The sequence below is a fragment of the Clinocottus analis genome, unplaced genomic scaffold (assembly GCF_023055335.1).
Source record: "Clinocottus analis isolate CAN_PGR_092001 unplaced genomic scaffold, fCliAna1.0.p SCAF_10, whole genome shotgun sequence".
In the NCBI taxonomy this organism is placed as follows: domain Eukaryota; kingdom Metazoa; phylum Chordata; class Actinopteri; order Perciformes; family Cottidae; genus Clinocottus; species Clinocottus analis.
Window position 1 is genome coordinate 16,407,142 of NW_027175821.1, and position 15,774 is coordinate 16,422,915.

A 15,774-nucleotide genomic window follows, 5' to 3' on the forward strand; every position below is an offset into this window, starting at 1 on the left:
CACCTCCCATCAAACCAGTGGGCTGTATGGCTGCTGCTGCTGCTGCTGCTGCTGCTTCTCCCCTCCAATGCAAAAGACACCTGGCGTGATTCATTTTATGGGCACATATTAGGGACCTAACAATCAAATAGTGTCATGTCAGTGCGTCGTTAAACATAATGAGGGCAGAGACGTCGGTCGTTAAACACACACGCGCATGCACACACGCACATGCATGTGCACTGCTGGATGTGTGTGCACCTTAAACCAAAGGGAAAACACACCATTACATCTGCCGCACAGGCATCAATAAGTTGCGTATAATGTGTAACATTGTAATGACTATTAGCGACACGTTGACCTGCGAGCTGCATTTGTTTCCACTTCTTGTAAAAAAAAAAAAAAAAAATTTAAAAATCATTTTTTAAATTTTTTTAACGGGAACCGTCTGGGCCTCACGAGATCAATACGTTCCTTAAAATTCAGGGCGCGCGTATCCGCGCGCGTGAGTGACAGCAAGCACATGGCGGCCGTTTCTAGTACAACACACTGACACACATCGGAGGCTCGACGTGGCACTGATCACCAGCGTCCATTCAGCCCGCGGAGGCTCGATAGAAAACCCGACGCACATCCATAACACCGGCCAGTAATCATGTCTCGTGGGTCATCAGAGAGGGAGGGAGAGAGGGAGAGAGAGAGAGAGAGAGAAGAAAGAGGGAGAGAAGACGCTGCAACGTCGCTCGTCGATGGGCTACTTACCGGGGTCTTCTCTTGCTGGCTCGGGACTCCATTGCTGTCTGATGCCGCTAATGGTTTCATCATGAAAAGAAGCGTCTCAGGGCTAAAACATCTAACATCCCGGACCTGCCCTACACGCCACGGCATAGACCCCCCATCCTTGTGCAAGCTGCCTGCCCTCACCCTCTCCCTCCCCTCCCTCAGCTGCGCCGTCTCTCCGGAAAGGAGGCGGCGGCTTGACAGCTTTTTTTTTGGGGAGTATCCGCTGTCTCTCTCGGCCCGATGAGACTCTCAACACCGAGGCGGGCTTCTGCGTTTGTTCCAGCCACCCCGCTGCTCGCCACAGAAATAGCTTAAAACCACAGAGGATGAGGAAGAGAGGGGAGGAGAGAGAAGAAAAAAAAAATCCTTTTATCCAAGCGAAGACGAGCCAGTTCCTCTCGCTCTCTCTCCGCGCACTTGACAATCACATCTCCACCATCTCCGATAATAAAGCAGAAAACAGGGGAAATATAAAAAAAAAAAAAGATGAGAAAAATGGCTGACAACACTTTCACTCACGTTTGCACCCTCCGCCTACCCTGTCTCTCTTTCTCTTTATCTCCCTCCCGCTCGCGAAAGTAACAGCTACACACAGAGGGACGCACGCGCGCGCACAAACGCCTTTATGCACCATTACATTATTTGAAGACCGAGACGCCTGCAGCCTCCACCGGGGTACTGTACGTTAAAGCCAGCGGTTTGTTTGTAACGGGAGCAGGGGGGAGGGAGGGAGGAGAGGGGGGATGGGGGGGGGGTATGTGTGTCACGGGTGGAGGAGGGGAGGGGTGCTGGAGGGGGGAGATAGGGGGGAGGGAGGAGCAAGGACCTCCTCCCTGCCAGACAGTGATGCTGTAAGAGCCGCTATGGCTGTGCCCCTCTGGAGGGCTTACAACACCCCGAGATAGAAAAGATGGAGGGAGTGAGGGAGGGGGAGAGAGAGAATGAGGGAAAAAAAATGAAAGTGAGGCAGAGAGAAGAGAGGGAGCGATGATGTGAGGTGACACAAAAAGCGAATCGTCAGGAGAGAGAGGATGGGAAGAAGAAACGCCACCTTTTGAAGAAGAAAAAAGAAGGTATAGACGGCCGGGCGATAGAGGGATGGAAGAGAGGGAGAGGAGCACAGTGCGCGTAATGCCATTATCACGCTCACTTCGGCACAAGAGCCGGTTGGCATGGCAACGGAGTGAAGGGAAAGCCATTTCCTGGGCGGAGGAGACAGAAACGGAGACAGCAGCACTTCCTGTGGAGCGAGGGAGTAAAAGAGCGGACACACACATAAAGAGAGAGAGAGAGAGAAAGGGGGAAGAAAGTTACATCGCTTCTAATGGGGGGAAAAAGGGAGTAAAAAGAGATGAAGGATGAAAATATTCAAAGTGAACGAACGCATGAGACTGGAAGCGATGATGTCACTGCCACTGTCACTCAGCTGGAATAGCCATGGCAACTGGGTGAGCACTAGCACCCGCCCCCCCACACCCCTCCCACCCCTTCCACACACACACACACACACCCTTGAGGGCTTTCAGTTGCTGTGGCGACGGAAGCAGCGAGACAAGGCGAAATGGAGGGAGGGAGGGTTGACGTGTGTGTGTGTGTGTGTGTGTGTGTGTGTGTGTGTGTGTGTGTGTGTGAAAGAGAAAAGACAGTAGAAGTGGCAATAGACTCCCACTTCACCTTCACTCAGCTGTAGTACAAAGAGCAGCAGCGTCACCGACAAACGCACAGCAAGCAAATCAGTGCTTTGTGATCGCAACAGGAGTGAAATAGTGTGTGTGAGTGTGTGTGTGTGTGTGTGTGTGTGTGTGCTCAGCTGGTGGGCCATGCCTCCAGAGATGTCACCCTGGATATTGGATCCATGGACGGTCGCATATATGAAGGTCTCCTGACAGACCGATGAGGCCCAAAAGACATCACAGGAAACAATGGAGGGGCTTAAAAGGCCAAGCAAGACAATAAAAGGAGAGGTGCTGCAGTTCAGTTATCCACATTGCAAAAAATAAGATAAAATAGATTCAGTTCACAACCGAGACACAAAGGATGTGACATCACCACCCAGAGCTGCCGTGATTTACACGTGATGGCACGCTTCATCATGAAGTGTCGTACTTCTAAAAGTAGTTGTCATTTCGTTTTCACAACCTTTTTTTTATCATGAAATGTTGGCGCCGTCGATCACTTCCTGCTGTCTTGTTCTATTACTGTCATTTTTTGGGGGGGGGTTAGGAAAAATAAGAGACAACTCAAGTCCTTTTAGGACAACATGACTGTATGCAGCTGCAATAGTAACAGGGATGGACCACTAAACCATCATTTAGGCACTGACACTACAACGACTATGATTAACTGTGAAGTAATTCACCAAGAAGAAGTGCCAACTGTTCACTGATTAATAGTGTTCTCAATTTTATTTGATTGCATTGTAATGTTTAGGTGTTGGGACTACTTTTACAGATGAAACAAAAGCAACAAAAAAATCAACAGTGTGAAAATAATTAGCAGTTGGAGATCAGCATCAATCAAACAAGAACCACGACGCTGAATCAGGTCAAAAATGGTGGACACGCATTGTACACACAAACTCACAACCACAAATAACAATGTACAAAAAATAACAGCAAATCCAATAACCAACAAAGCATTTGACCACCGAGCTGGAGCTTTGTGTTACGCTGGGACAGACAATGCCTCGAGAGCAGCGCGCCGCTCGCTGGTTTTGGAGCCGATCCCAGTCAGAGTAATGGGGAGCCGAGTGGGAGGCGGTGAGAGGGGGGAGGGAAGCTGAAGACCCGGTATGACATCACCTCTCCTGCCCCGAGCCATGATGTAATGTATCACAACAACCCCCCCTAAAAAAAAAAAAAAGGCTCAGGTGCTTTGCTGTTTATTAACATCTCCACCAATCACCCGAGGGAGGGCGGGGGATTGGAGAAGAGGAATTGGGCATCATTACATCACCGCAGCAACGGGATTGTGTCTGGGGAATATCAGACCATCCTGCCCAACCCCCTCGTTTTAAAAGTGATCCAGGGACAAACAAGCCAATTAATCTCCTTTTTTTTAACTGACTAAGCACAAGCTACATGTAAAGGGAGAAAGGGGGAGGGAGGGATCTGTCTGATCAGGACTGTGACAGTGACGTGAAGAACGCCCGCTAAGAGTAACATGAATGCTCAATAGCATTAGTGTGCGACGTGCATGAGGATGAAGCGGGTGGGGGCGGGGCCTCGTCTGCCATTTGTAAACAGTCTGTGAACCCGGCTGCTGCTGCCGCTCAACGCGTCTACGGGGTCGGTCATGTGATGAGGGGTTCGTTTGCTGATGCGTAGCATTAGAGCCGGAAAAAAAATAAAAACTCATTACGCTGCTGGATGATACACTTACTCTCATGTGATGGAATAAAAACAACTCATCATGCGTGGCATCTACATCCTTTATCTCCTTAATTCAACTCTCTGGAATGTAAGTTCATTAATATGGTTTCAGGCACCGGCTCACATTTAATGCGTACCGCTGATGATCCGAGTCAATATGACGGACAACCAGCGGAGCCGTTTCTGCGCTCAAATCACAGCCGAGATTAAAAAACATGGTAAAGTAATGAGGAAAATGATGTCATCATTCAGTTGCAGTGAATGAACGAACACGCAGTGAGACAGATACTCCCCGAATGCCATAAACAAACCAACATGTCAAATCCTTGTCTGGGGCTCATTCAGTGGTTCAATTCCTCTCCCAGAATCCTGTGTAGTTACATTAAACACATTAATGTGTTTTACCCAAACCATCACCAAAAGACTATAGACAGAGTGGAAACACTTTAGTTTAAATTTGTCTTTAACTAAAACATTACATTGATCGAATACAGTGAACGTTCAAATCACTCACACAAGTCGCACACAGAAGAATATGATTGAAATGATGGAGCGGTAAATTTAACTGTGGATAACGGGGACTTTATACACTTTTAGAACTGGTGTTCTAGTTTTGGGGGTTTCTATTTTTAGTCTACAAATTGAATGAAAAGGTCAACCCTAACAATGTGCTTGTCTATTTCTGCAGACTTGGTTCCCTCATCTGTGGCACTGCAGCCCCTGAAGATGTCTTTGATGACAGAGTTTCTATTTTATTTTTTTTAAACCGCTTTCATAAAAAAGAAAAAAGCTGGGCAAACAGTTTAGCAAACATTAATCAAACAAGAGTTGAAATGGACATAAAGCGCTTCTCTCTCTTTCCGACCACTCAAAGAGCTTTAACACTACATGACATCATTCCCCCATTTACACACTGATGGGAGGAGCTACCTGCCCATCAGGACTAACTAACATTCACACACAGTCACACACCATAGCCACAGGAGCAACTTTGGGGTAAAGTGTCTATCAGAGCCGGCGGAAACTCCAGTGACTTAGTTCCAGTGTGACGGTGTGATGTGTTTTTATGAATAAAATGTATAGAATCGGATACATAGACAATCCCTGTTCGTCGGATAAATACACACATGGGATATGTTTTGACAATAAGAACAATATACAGTGTTTGCCACGCTTCTCTTGAAACTTAGCCACTTTGCTGGTTTGCTGACAGTTCTGCGATGTGCAGGATACAAATCTGTTTCATGTTTAACCAAGAAGACGAGGACATCAAGTAAGCCAGGGAAAAACAGCACTTTGAACATCTAACAGGAACAAGGCAAAGAAACGTGCTGCATATCACTCAACTTGCAATAGATGTGCACATAGATTTGACTTCTCAAAAGACAAGCGCTGGCTATTATGGGATCAAACTCCACAAACTCTGATTCATTGAGCCGCATCCATCCTCATTGACAGAATTTGTTTGCGAGCCAACAGTGGAGGAAACGCAGGGCCCCTGAGTGCCGCTCTGTGCATTAATCCTTGAAGCCGCTCCCATTACGACGGCTCTAAATAGCATTGTTAGAACCAGAGAGATGATCTAATAAAGAGACTGCGAATTCATAGCTGCGGCGGTCCGGAGGAGGGGCGGGAGGGGGAGTATTTCATTCATCAATTCAAAGTCACCTGCACACCGCTCTGACAATAATTTGGCGGAAGGAAGAAGAAAAAAAAAAAAACAGGCAGCCAAACTGGCTGATTGTAAGAGATTACACATGCAGGTTCACAGGGGCGAAACATCTGTCGCACCGTGCAGCCGCCTGCACAAGTGCATACATCAAAAAGGCAAAAGAATGAAGGGAAAGAGAGAGGAGCTGTTGGAGAATAAGTGGCAAAGTGAGTGAGAAGTTGATCAGAAGCTAGAGGTTTCCGGATCAGGTTATAGACTCACTGTGAAAGGTAATGAACTGGGAGGCTTTTAGCGGTACGGGGGAGGAGTCACCTTTGTGTTTCTTGCCGAATGTTCCCGTTTCTCTCCTTTTCATTTCACAAAGACGATGTGTGACATGGTAACGTCAGCGTGCTTCTCTCAAAGACAACACAATAAGCATCTGTGTACTGTTCTCTCACCTTGTTCTTTATTTCAGTTTCACGCGTTAGCAGCAATAATTAGCACTAAACATCAAGTGCATAGTGGATGATGGGAATGGGAATTAGTTTTTTAAAGTCATTTGGTCATAAAAGTAGGTCTTGGAAAAGTAACACGTTTTATCTGGTGATGGGCCCTGAATGAAAAATGACGAGATCGTCATCAGTGGGCCATCAATTGGCAAAAAACACACCACTGCAGGCCTGAGCAGAACAAAAGCTGCATAACTTCTGAAGATAACTGGTCAAATGGTGACAATTTGGCGTTATTGCATGATTCGCACCACATAAAAATAAAAACACACAGGATGAAATCCATCACACAAGAGATGGTTTCGCCTCAGTGACCCAGAATGCAACCCTTTCGGGGCCGAGTTCAAAACATCCACAAACGAGCGACCCGGCTAGCTAGCTTCAAATACATACGACCTTGAAGGAAACACAAAGAAGTTAATTATGACTCGTTAAAAAAGATAACTTTATAGTAATCACAAACCATTGATGTGCAAAGGGGAAAAGAAGAGACTAAGTAGTTCATTCTACTGAGTCAAGAGTCTTTTGTAGAGGAATATCTAACATAATATAGTGCATCGGTGGGCAATAATAATCATCTTTTAGCAGCTTAAAAGTCCATCACGCGTAACCCAGTGCTAAAGGTTTTAATACAGCTATCGTGTACAAATGGTTGATAAAAGTCCGTCAGTCAGACTGCTGTGTCAAACTCTCGTCTTTCTCGACATTAATGTTCTTCCAGGAGGCCGCGCACCTGACATGAGACAAGACAATTCCACACATTTTATTTTCACACACACATACAAAACATATTTTAACCCTCCATGAGCCAAACCTGTAGAATAAGCACCCTTATGTTTATCTCAAGTGTCTCTTGCAGCACCCAGCATGCTGAGCAGCTCAAACTGTTCATTTTAATCATATTTACGTGACGCAAACAAAGCAAACTGCGTGCTTTGTTATCCACGCCATGCAGGCTCATTACCGTAGAAATAAATGTCATCTGTCGAGCCTTTTGAATATACTCAAGAAAAAAGGTCTTTTGAATGTCAAAAGTGACATGAAAAGCAAATCAAATGTCAGCGAGCGTGTTCAATATCGCCGGCTGAGAAGTCGTAAAGGACAAGCTCGTTTTATTCATTTTGCACGAGGCACAAATTCAGCTCTGTTGCTATCACTGCATCAACAAAAATATCCAATACGAAAATATCTGTTCTATTTCCGTCGAGGTGTGATTTTTGGCTATTAATAACTATAAACGCACATTTAGCTCTTGGTGTTGACGATGAGACCGAGACGCCGCAACTGGAGATAAACATGTACGTATATTAGTATATGTTAAGTCCAGACTACATCTGACAATAAAATCATCCTTTACTGCATTTTGTGATTTAACAATAATAAGATCTTCAGCTGAAACAATACATCCACTTGTCAATTGAGTGTTTCAGTCATTTCTTTAGCAAAATTCGAGTAAACTCAATATCTTTGGGTTTTTGCCACATAAAAAAAAAACCTAACAATTTTGATAATACCAGCTTGGTTTTGAGAAATTGTGATTCCAAAAAAAAAATGATGGATGGATTAATTTGACAGATTAATGAATTATTTTGACGGATTAATGAATAAAGAAAAAACACCTGCAGCCCTTAAAATAAAAAAAGCCCCTTGGAATAATTAGAAACAAACACAGAGATTAAGGAATGCAGGAGGCAAGAAAGCTCAGGAGAAAAAAAGAAAAGTGTACAATGAACTGTTTCTCCTTTCCCCGCTGCGCTTCCTACACAATGTCTTTTCACAACTGAGGCTTTTGTATCTCAGCACAGCTGAAGCGGAGCAGGTTGTCACAAAGGACAGCTCTAAAAATAGGAGCTCGCCTTTTTCGGCGGCCTCGAGAGTGGCAGGTTTATTCTCTCTGCGACTTTCTCGGCCGGTTCTGAACCGCTCGGCACCTTGGGCTCTGATCTTCGCGGCCCTCTTCCTTTTGCAAAGCCTCTTCCTGCTCGGCCCACGGCGGGGACTCTGTGATGAAACACTGAGATGTGTCGTCAGCCGGTTCAAAAAGCCTGCCGGTGGGGACTCGGTGTTTGCATGCAGCACAAATGGCAGACTCCTCTTGCAACAGCTGTTACGACTTGGGTTAATGTCTTTGGAAGCCATCATAATCAAACACTTAGCACGTTAGCGGCCCCATCGGTGGATCATCTCCACGTGGAGGCGGGACCCCAGCAGAACCACACCCACGCAGCGGGGGACGCACAATAATAACCCACGGCGCCGACAGACTGTCAATACCATTATCAGGCACATCAGCAGCAGAGAGGCGCGGCGCTGGAGAAACGATGCCCCTCAATCGGCTTAATTGTCGCCATTATCTCGGTTTACAGGCCCGCGAGCTCAACCAGAGAGATGCTTATCATTTCTCTGTCATCACCTGGCGGCGTGGTGAGTCCATTCTCCGCCAAGCATGTTCACTCTTCAAATCAAAAATCAGGCTACATGTGTATAGAAATGATATGGAGAAGCGTTTTTTGTTTAAAAAACCTTCTCCCTTTGACTTTTCTGGCCTCATTGCCAGCAAATGGAAGGTGTTTATTAAGGGAGTCGATACTAAGAGCTACAGATACGACGACAAAGAAGAAACAGACTCAGATAAAGACCCACCAGCAGGAACACAAACACAGGACAGCTAGAACACACACACACACACACATATAGAAAACACCAAACATTGTCAGTAGATACGGTACCTTATTGCATTCCTGGGAGCCAGGGTTAAAGGAGAAAGCCATGGAAAGAAACAGAGGAGATGAAAGTTATCAAACATGTCACTTGCTAGTCGAGGATGTGAGAAATAAGGTGAAAGCTTCACCGTCTTGTTAAACCACACAGAGAAACGTGCCCATGTGAAAACATCCTTTATGCCCAATAAGAATAAAACACTTCATTTATTCTCTCCCAGGCGGCAGATATTCAACTCATTTCAATGTTTGAACATCTTGGAAACATCTTTTTTTTTTTACTGACAACAATGGTTATATCAACCTTCTGACAACGCCCTTTTTTACTCTGTTCGAGGACTCGGCACATTGATGCATTTTCTTAAGGTGAAAATGCAACTTTCTCAGTGCTCTTATAGACAAGGACAGGCAGGGAACACACACACACACACACACACACACACACACACACACACACACACACACACACACACACACACACACACACACACACACACACTACTGAGCAGATCTTCAAATTTTCAAAATCACTTTCAACATTTCTAAATGAACGGTGAAACCTTTGGCCCGTTACAAACGCATGTAACCGCAGCCCGAGAAAACCCCCAAAGCCTCCACCTCGACCCGTGCCCAGGAACAGATCCACCGTTAGCCCGTGTCTTCATGGAAAGAATCACATGAAGCGCCGCTTGCCGCTGCGCTTCGTTAAACAACCCGACGAGAGATTTGATTTTTCAAGATCAAATCATCCGCAACTTCAAAGTAAAGAACATGTTTGAACTGAAGCTCACAGAGAGAGCAGCACTTGAGCTAACGCGTGCTTCAAAAGGCGGGACGAGCCGCCCTCGGTACAAAATACCATCGAATGAACAGCTCAATGCTCCGGGAAATACACTCCAGTGATTTATTTAGAAGAGGAGATCGATACCGCATTACAACTGGAGCCAGCAGCAGGTTAGCTTAGCAAAGCACAAAGACTGGAATGAGAGTAAAGCTAGGCAAAGGTAAAATAACCTTATTTTCGTTATTTTTATCGGGAATAAACTATCCGGACACAACATGTTAATTGGTGAGCTTTCTCAGTGCTGGAGGGCAGATTGTTCCCTTTGGACAAAACCAGGCTGGTTGTTATCTTACCGTTTTAAGCTTTTCCAGCTAAACGAAGCTAACCAGCTGCTGGCTGTGTAGCCCAAACATTGGAATGACAGACATGAGACCGGGATGCATCATCCCATCTGAAACCATTCCTTTGGAGTGCACCGTTTTAAAATGTCAAATTAAAAGTACAATAAACTCTATCAGCCCTAATAACAGGGAAGGTAGGACACAGCGAGTGTGAAGTTAAAGTGAAGTCAAGCATTCATCTCTAAAGGATGTTATAATGACATTATGGTCTGCAAGCACTAAACTTTTTTATGTTTCACAGCTCTACAACACAAATACTTGTCGGCGAAACTAACGAAGGACTCGTCCTTATCTGGCATAACTCCACTTCCCCACCGACCTTAAAGGAAATTAAAAAGTAGTCCGAAGATGAGTTAGCAATGTCAAGGACACTCCAGCAGAGCGCAGAGCGGTTCTGATGGACACGTCGGCTGTTGCAGGGATTAAACCTGTGACCTTCTGATTACAGGGCGGCCTCGCTAACCGCCAGGCCGCCCCGGGTGGAGGAAAAGAGTAAAAGGAGTATTGATTGTCTGACTCCTGCTGCTTGTATAATTATAGAACAGCTGTTTGGAGCCTCAGACGCCCTACTGGCCATGAAGAAAACCCGGAGGTGGAATATTGCTCATCTGCTCGAGAGCGTTTGGGGGCGTCTGGGGCCGAGGAGGCGAGCGCAGAGGAGGCGAGACCAGAGCAGGAACGGAGGGACAAAGGGTAAATGAGATATGGGAAATTATCATAATTCTTTTCATAGATAAAATCAGTGTACAGCGGCCGCATCAATATTTCATTTCAGAATGAGTGACAGCACAAAGACATTAAGTGAGTGGCTGAGTGAGAGATCGGGGAGAAAATCTGTGCGTGTGTGTGTGTGTGTGTCCGTGTGTGTGTGTGCACACAAACGGCTGTTGATATATTAGAGGAAGAGATGGAGCGTTTGAGATAAAGTGCAAAATGGAGAGCGACTGAGAAATGGAGATTATGAGGCTTTGCACGGGAGCATATAACAGAGTGTGTGTGTGTGTGTGTGTGTGTGTGTGTGTGTGTCAGACCGAGAGAAGAGACTGAGAGAGAAAGAGTGATGCTCGAAATAACTGGTGTCCATTCGGAGGAAGGCACCCAAGTGTTCACCCACTGCTCTGAGCACACAGGAGACATGTGTTGAATCATAAACACTGTCCTCATTCACCGCCCCGATTCGTCCAGGACACATCTGCGGAAAGCAGAAATGTATTTTTTATCAAGCCCAAACCCAGATCCACACCCTTTTAGACGCCTTGGTCTTTGCTTCCGATGGTGACAAACTACAAAGCGAAGCTCAAAAATGACGTCTGCGGTTCCTTTTTCAGGCGTTTTAGATGCGAGCGTCGGTGTGATCTCTCCAGTAAGAATGTGGCAACAACAACGAGAAGAGCTGCCCGAGAAGGTAGATACGGGAATAAAACGGGACTTGCGGGTTTTCAAAGACAGGAGGTGAAAGAGCGGCGTCTTACGTCATATATAGGCACGACTTCTGCATTTGATCGCTGCCAACTTTGAGATCGGCACAGGTTCGGCGGCGGCCTGTCAGCTGCAGCGCTGGGGGCGGGATTAAGAACGGAGACGTCCATCGCCAGAGTTCCAAAAGCAGCGACAGGAAAATAGTCCTCCAACTGTTTCGTTGACATGCACATATTTACTGGACCAGGCACCTCATGTGTCAACTGTAAACGATCGACAAAACGGCAATTATCTCAGGTCATGACGCTGCATTACAGACCCATCACACACTTCTCATCTTTCCATGTCTGAACTACAACGAAAGCTCATAATGTGGCTCTTCCAACTCTGAATCGGCCTCACCAGGGACTGATAACCTGAGGTACATGCCGCCTCTTGCTGGCTGACGCTGTGTCACCCAGCCTGTTGGACTGTGGGCACACACACAATTAGATTTTTTTTTTAAAAGATCAAGACTGATATTACCGGGTTAAAACTTACAATTTATACAAATGCTAACCCACATGTATTCTCTGTCAGGGAAAAGTAATTGTAAAAACTGATCCAAATGAAACCAGTCTTTTGCAAACATGACTTAAGTTTGAACCCTGAGAGCCAAATAATCCTCCCTTCATACAGATAATAGAGAGTAAGGGCCGGGGGCTAACTGTGTGTGTGTGTGTGTGTGTGTGTGTGTGTGTGTGTGTGTGTGTGTGTGTGTGTGTGTGTGTGTGTGTGTGTGTGTGTGTGTGTGTGTGTGTGTGTGTGTGTGTGTGTGTGTGTGTGTGTGTGTGTGTGTGTGTGTGTGTGTGTGTGTGTGTGTGTGTGTGTGTGTGTGTGTGTGTGTGTGTGTGTGTGTGTGTGTGTGTGTGTGTGTGTGTGTGTGTGTGTGTGTGTGTGTGTGTGTGTGTGTGTGTGTGTGTGTGTGTGTGTGTGTGTGTGTGTGTGTGTGTGTGTGTGTGTGTGTGTGTGTGTGTGTGTGTGTGTGTGTGTGTGTGTGTGTGTGTGTGTGTGTGTGTGTGTGCACTCTCAGAGGGAGTTCCACCACTGGGTTACACTTACATTTATATTTTAGGGTACTAAGCTGGCACTCTCCCGGGCGACTAACAATGACTGAGTGTGTTCGGTTCAGCGTGTTGCTCAGGGACAAACAGCTGCTCGTCGGCACTTTGCCCACTTGGGGGAATCGAACGCGTGACCTTGGAGCTACGGCACGATCCCTCACAACCAACGAAGGCCACGCGCTGGAGAAGCGTTGGTTATTTCAGGATTCAGCAACGCTCATCTTTAAAACGATTGAACATTGTTTTCTGGATGTCTTTTAGCGTCATTGCAGCATTGTTTAACCCTTTAAAAACAGCGCCATGTTTAGCCTTTTTTCCTTTGTAAATAAGATGCAATTTAAAAACTGAACCTTGCTTATCTCCTCCAACCACAAAGTTGATTTCAATCATTTATATAGCTATAATACCGTAACTCCGGTGAGATGAGCGCTGTGTGTTTGAAACAAATGTTAAAATTTCTGTGACCTCCATAACATGACTCAGCGATTTTTAAACTTTCACTAAAAAGTAGGCTTACAATGTCGGATTTCAGTCAGAGAAACGTCCCTGTAACCGTACGAGCCTGTGGGAGTCGTCATCCAGCCATCCAAATCCTTACCAGTTTACTATCTCAAAATTGAGAAACACAGCCAGAACTTTTTTTTCTTCTTTTTATTCTTGGGCGCTCCAAAATCCTACACTCTCCCTGGTCTTTAAAGTTCTCTGTGACAGACAGCACATCAGTTTGATACCAAGCATTGCTCAGTGAGACCAAGGATCAGCTCAAAGTCGGTCATTTTTCAATATTTTAACCGAAAAACACTGAATATAGTTCATAAGATGTCAATGCTTTGCTGCATTATGTTTATTGTGATAGATTTAAATGCTTTAGGTCGTTCTTAATATGTCTGAAAAGGGGTACGTTGATGTTAAGGCACCGAACAATACTTTTTAAAAAAACTAGGGAATCTCTTGAGGAGTCTTTTTGGAGGAATCTTGCTCATATGCTTTATGTTCATAGTTAAGGTCAAAAGGTTTTTGTGCAAATATAATTTTTTTTTATTGAATTTGGTGATTAATTTGAAATAAATGAACACTACTTTTGAGATTAATTTGGGGTTCCTAGAATCAGGAGAACACAGACTAGCAGTGTACATTATAGCATATGTTATTGTTGTTATGGAATAAAATACAGTTAACAATGGACTTTAAGATCTTTAAAATTATACTTAAATGCACCAGTAATAAGCAATCAAATATTTCATTTTAAACGGAGGACAAGGGCCACAAAGAGTCATTTGGACACATTTAGCAGATAGAACGGTTCTTTTACTTTATACTGTAAACAGTCCGTCAGCATCTTCCTGTCTGTCTGAAACATGAATAAGATGTGGCTTCAATAAAACAAGAGCCGAAACAAACGGTTGGTTCATCAATCCGCTGAAATTAAACACTTGAGCTGCTCATCGGTCACAGAATGAGAGGATGTGCCGCTTTTTCTCCTCCTCCTCCTTCTCCTCTCTCCCTAATCTTACAAATAACAATAATCTCCAACAGCGTGATCAACAATGAAAAGAATCACCTCGACCCTCAATAAAAACAGACTCATCAACAGTATTCGCCCCGTTTGAGGAGCTTTGAACCCTTCAGCTCAGCGGCTCCTCTGATGTCTTCCTACACCTCGCCTCACATTTGCCTTCATAGGAGTGACTAAGCTGAAAAAAAACCTTGCCTGCCAGAGAGATTTCCTTTTCTTCAATCCCGAGTTTCTCCTCGGTGCATTTCTCACCTCCTAAATTCGCCTCGGGGTAGGAGGGAAGAAAATCGGGGCTCTGCCTGGCATTCTGAACGCCGGAGATTAGCTTGCTATGTCAGCTTAGCATCCGCCCAGATTCGGCTTCTCTGTCTCTCTGCTCCCCTCCACCCCTCTGTCAGCAGCGGCGGCGGCGTACTGCACTCTTGTTAACTTAGCTCCCTTCCCTACTGTACATCTAAGTGCATTCGACCAGGGCCCATGCGGGACTGCTGGTTGCCATGGCACCTGCTCCATCCTCTTCCCAAAGGACCGGCGCTCGAGCGGGGAGGGGGGGAGTCGAGTGTGCGACGGGAGATGCCGGGCCATGTGAAAGTTCAGTGCAGTCCTTTGAAACGAAAAAAAAAAAAACAGTCTATATTTAGGCTGCAGGGCGGGGCTGGAGGGAGGCGACTCTTGCCGCATTTTCCCTTTTTTAAAGCGAGATTGTTTCACAGTGTTCCAGGAAGAACCGGGTGCACGCCGACAGGAACCCCCCCCGCGGGAACGCCGGGAATGCAGGGAAATTGTGCAGAACAGGAAACGCTGTTTGTAAGAACTGCATGCTGGGTATTTGCATCATTAGTGTGAAAACGCTTGGCTTCCTATTCCCAGGGAAAGAAGGCACAGGAAGGAGAGGACCTGGTGCAACGCGCCGGGCGGCTAACTCTTCCTCTGCTGGAGCCGAATCCCTTAAAGTGGGTTAAAGTGAATACTCAAATACGGTGCGCTGTGATTGGATGAGGCTTCGCACTGTCGGAGCAACAAAAGCACATTCCTGCTTTCATTCTACATTAAAACTACCCCCCCTTTACGTGTTCAGCCTCTAACATGATGAAACATGACTTAGTTAGGAGAAGTTTTGCGTGAGAACCGTTTCATTGAGAGAACTTTTAGCAATGGGGTGTGATTTCAAAAATAATAATGAATGTCTTTTGATACCAGCCCAACTGTTGAGTATGTAAATGATGGTTTTTGAGAATAGAACAGCTGTGAGACTCATGAACGTCAGCACCATCCAACCCAGAATGTCTCTCACTCTCACTGTGTGTGTGTGTGTGTGTGTGTGTGTGTGTGTGTGTGTGTGTGTGTGTGTGTGTGTGTGTGTGTGTGTGTGTGTCTCATCTTATGTAAATATATCATGAAATCACAATATTCTCATCGGCAACTGTCCTAAAACGGAAATGAAGGCAGCTTTGAGTCTCAGAATCGTCAGAAATGAAACATGAGATTGTGGGAGAATGCAAATCCTTTGGATTCACAGATATCCTTTTGGTAAA

General features: G+C 45.5%; 1 protein-coding gene across 10 annotated transcripts in view; it reads right to left on the reverse strand.

Annotated features, from left to right (window-relative positions):
• The window catches only part of rapgef2b (Rap guanine nucleotide exchange factor 2b), a 98,096-nt gene that overhangs the window by 32,351 nt on the left and 49,971 nt on the right, over positions 1-15,774 (reverse strand). For 3 of the 10 annotated variants that reach the window (XM_068593313.1, XM_068593312.1, XM_068593310.1), the window contains exon 1: positions 742-1,432. The exons of 6 other annotated variants lie outside the window; for them this stretch is intronic. In XM_068593313.1, coding sequence (XP_068449414.1) covers positions 742-867 — 126 coding nt within the window. In that variant the 5' untranslated portion in view covers positions 868-1,432. Of the gene's footprint in view, positions 1-741; positions 1,433-9,025; positions 9,038-15,774 lie in introns of those variants that run through there. One more of the 10 variants, XM_068593285.1, reaches the window with a different exon arrangement.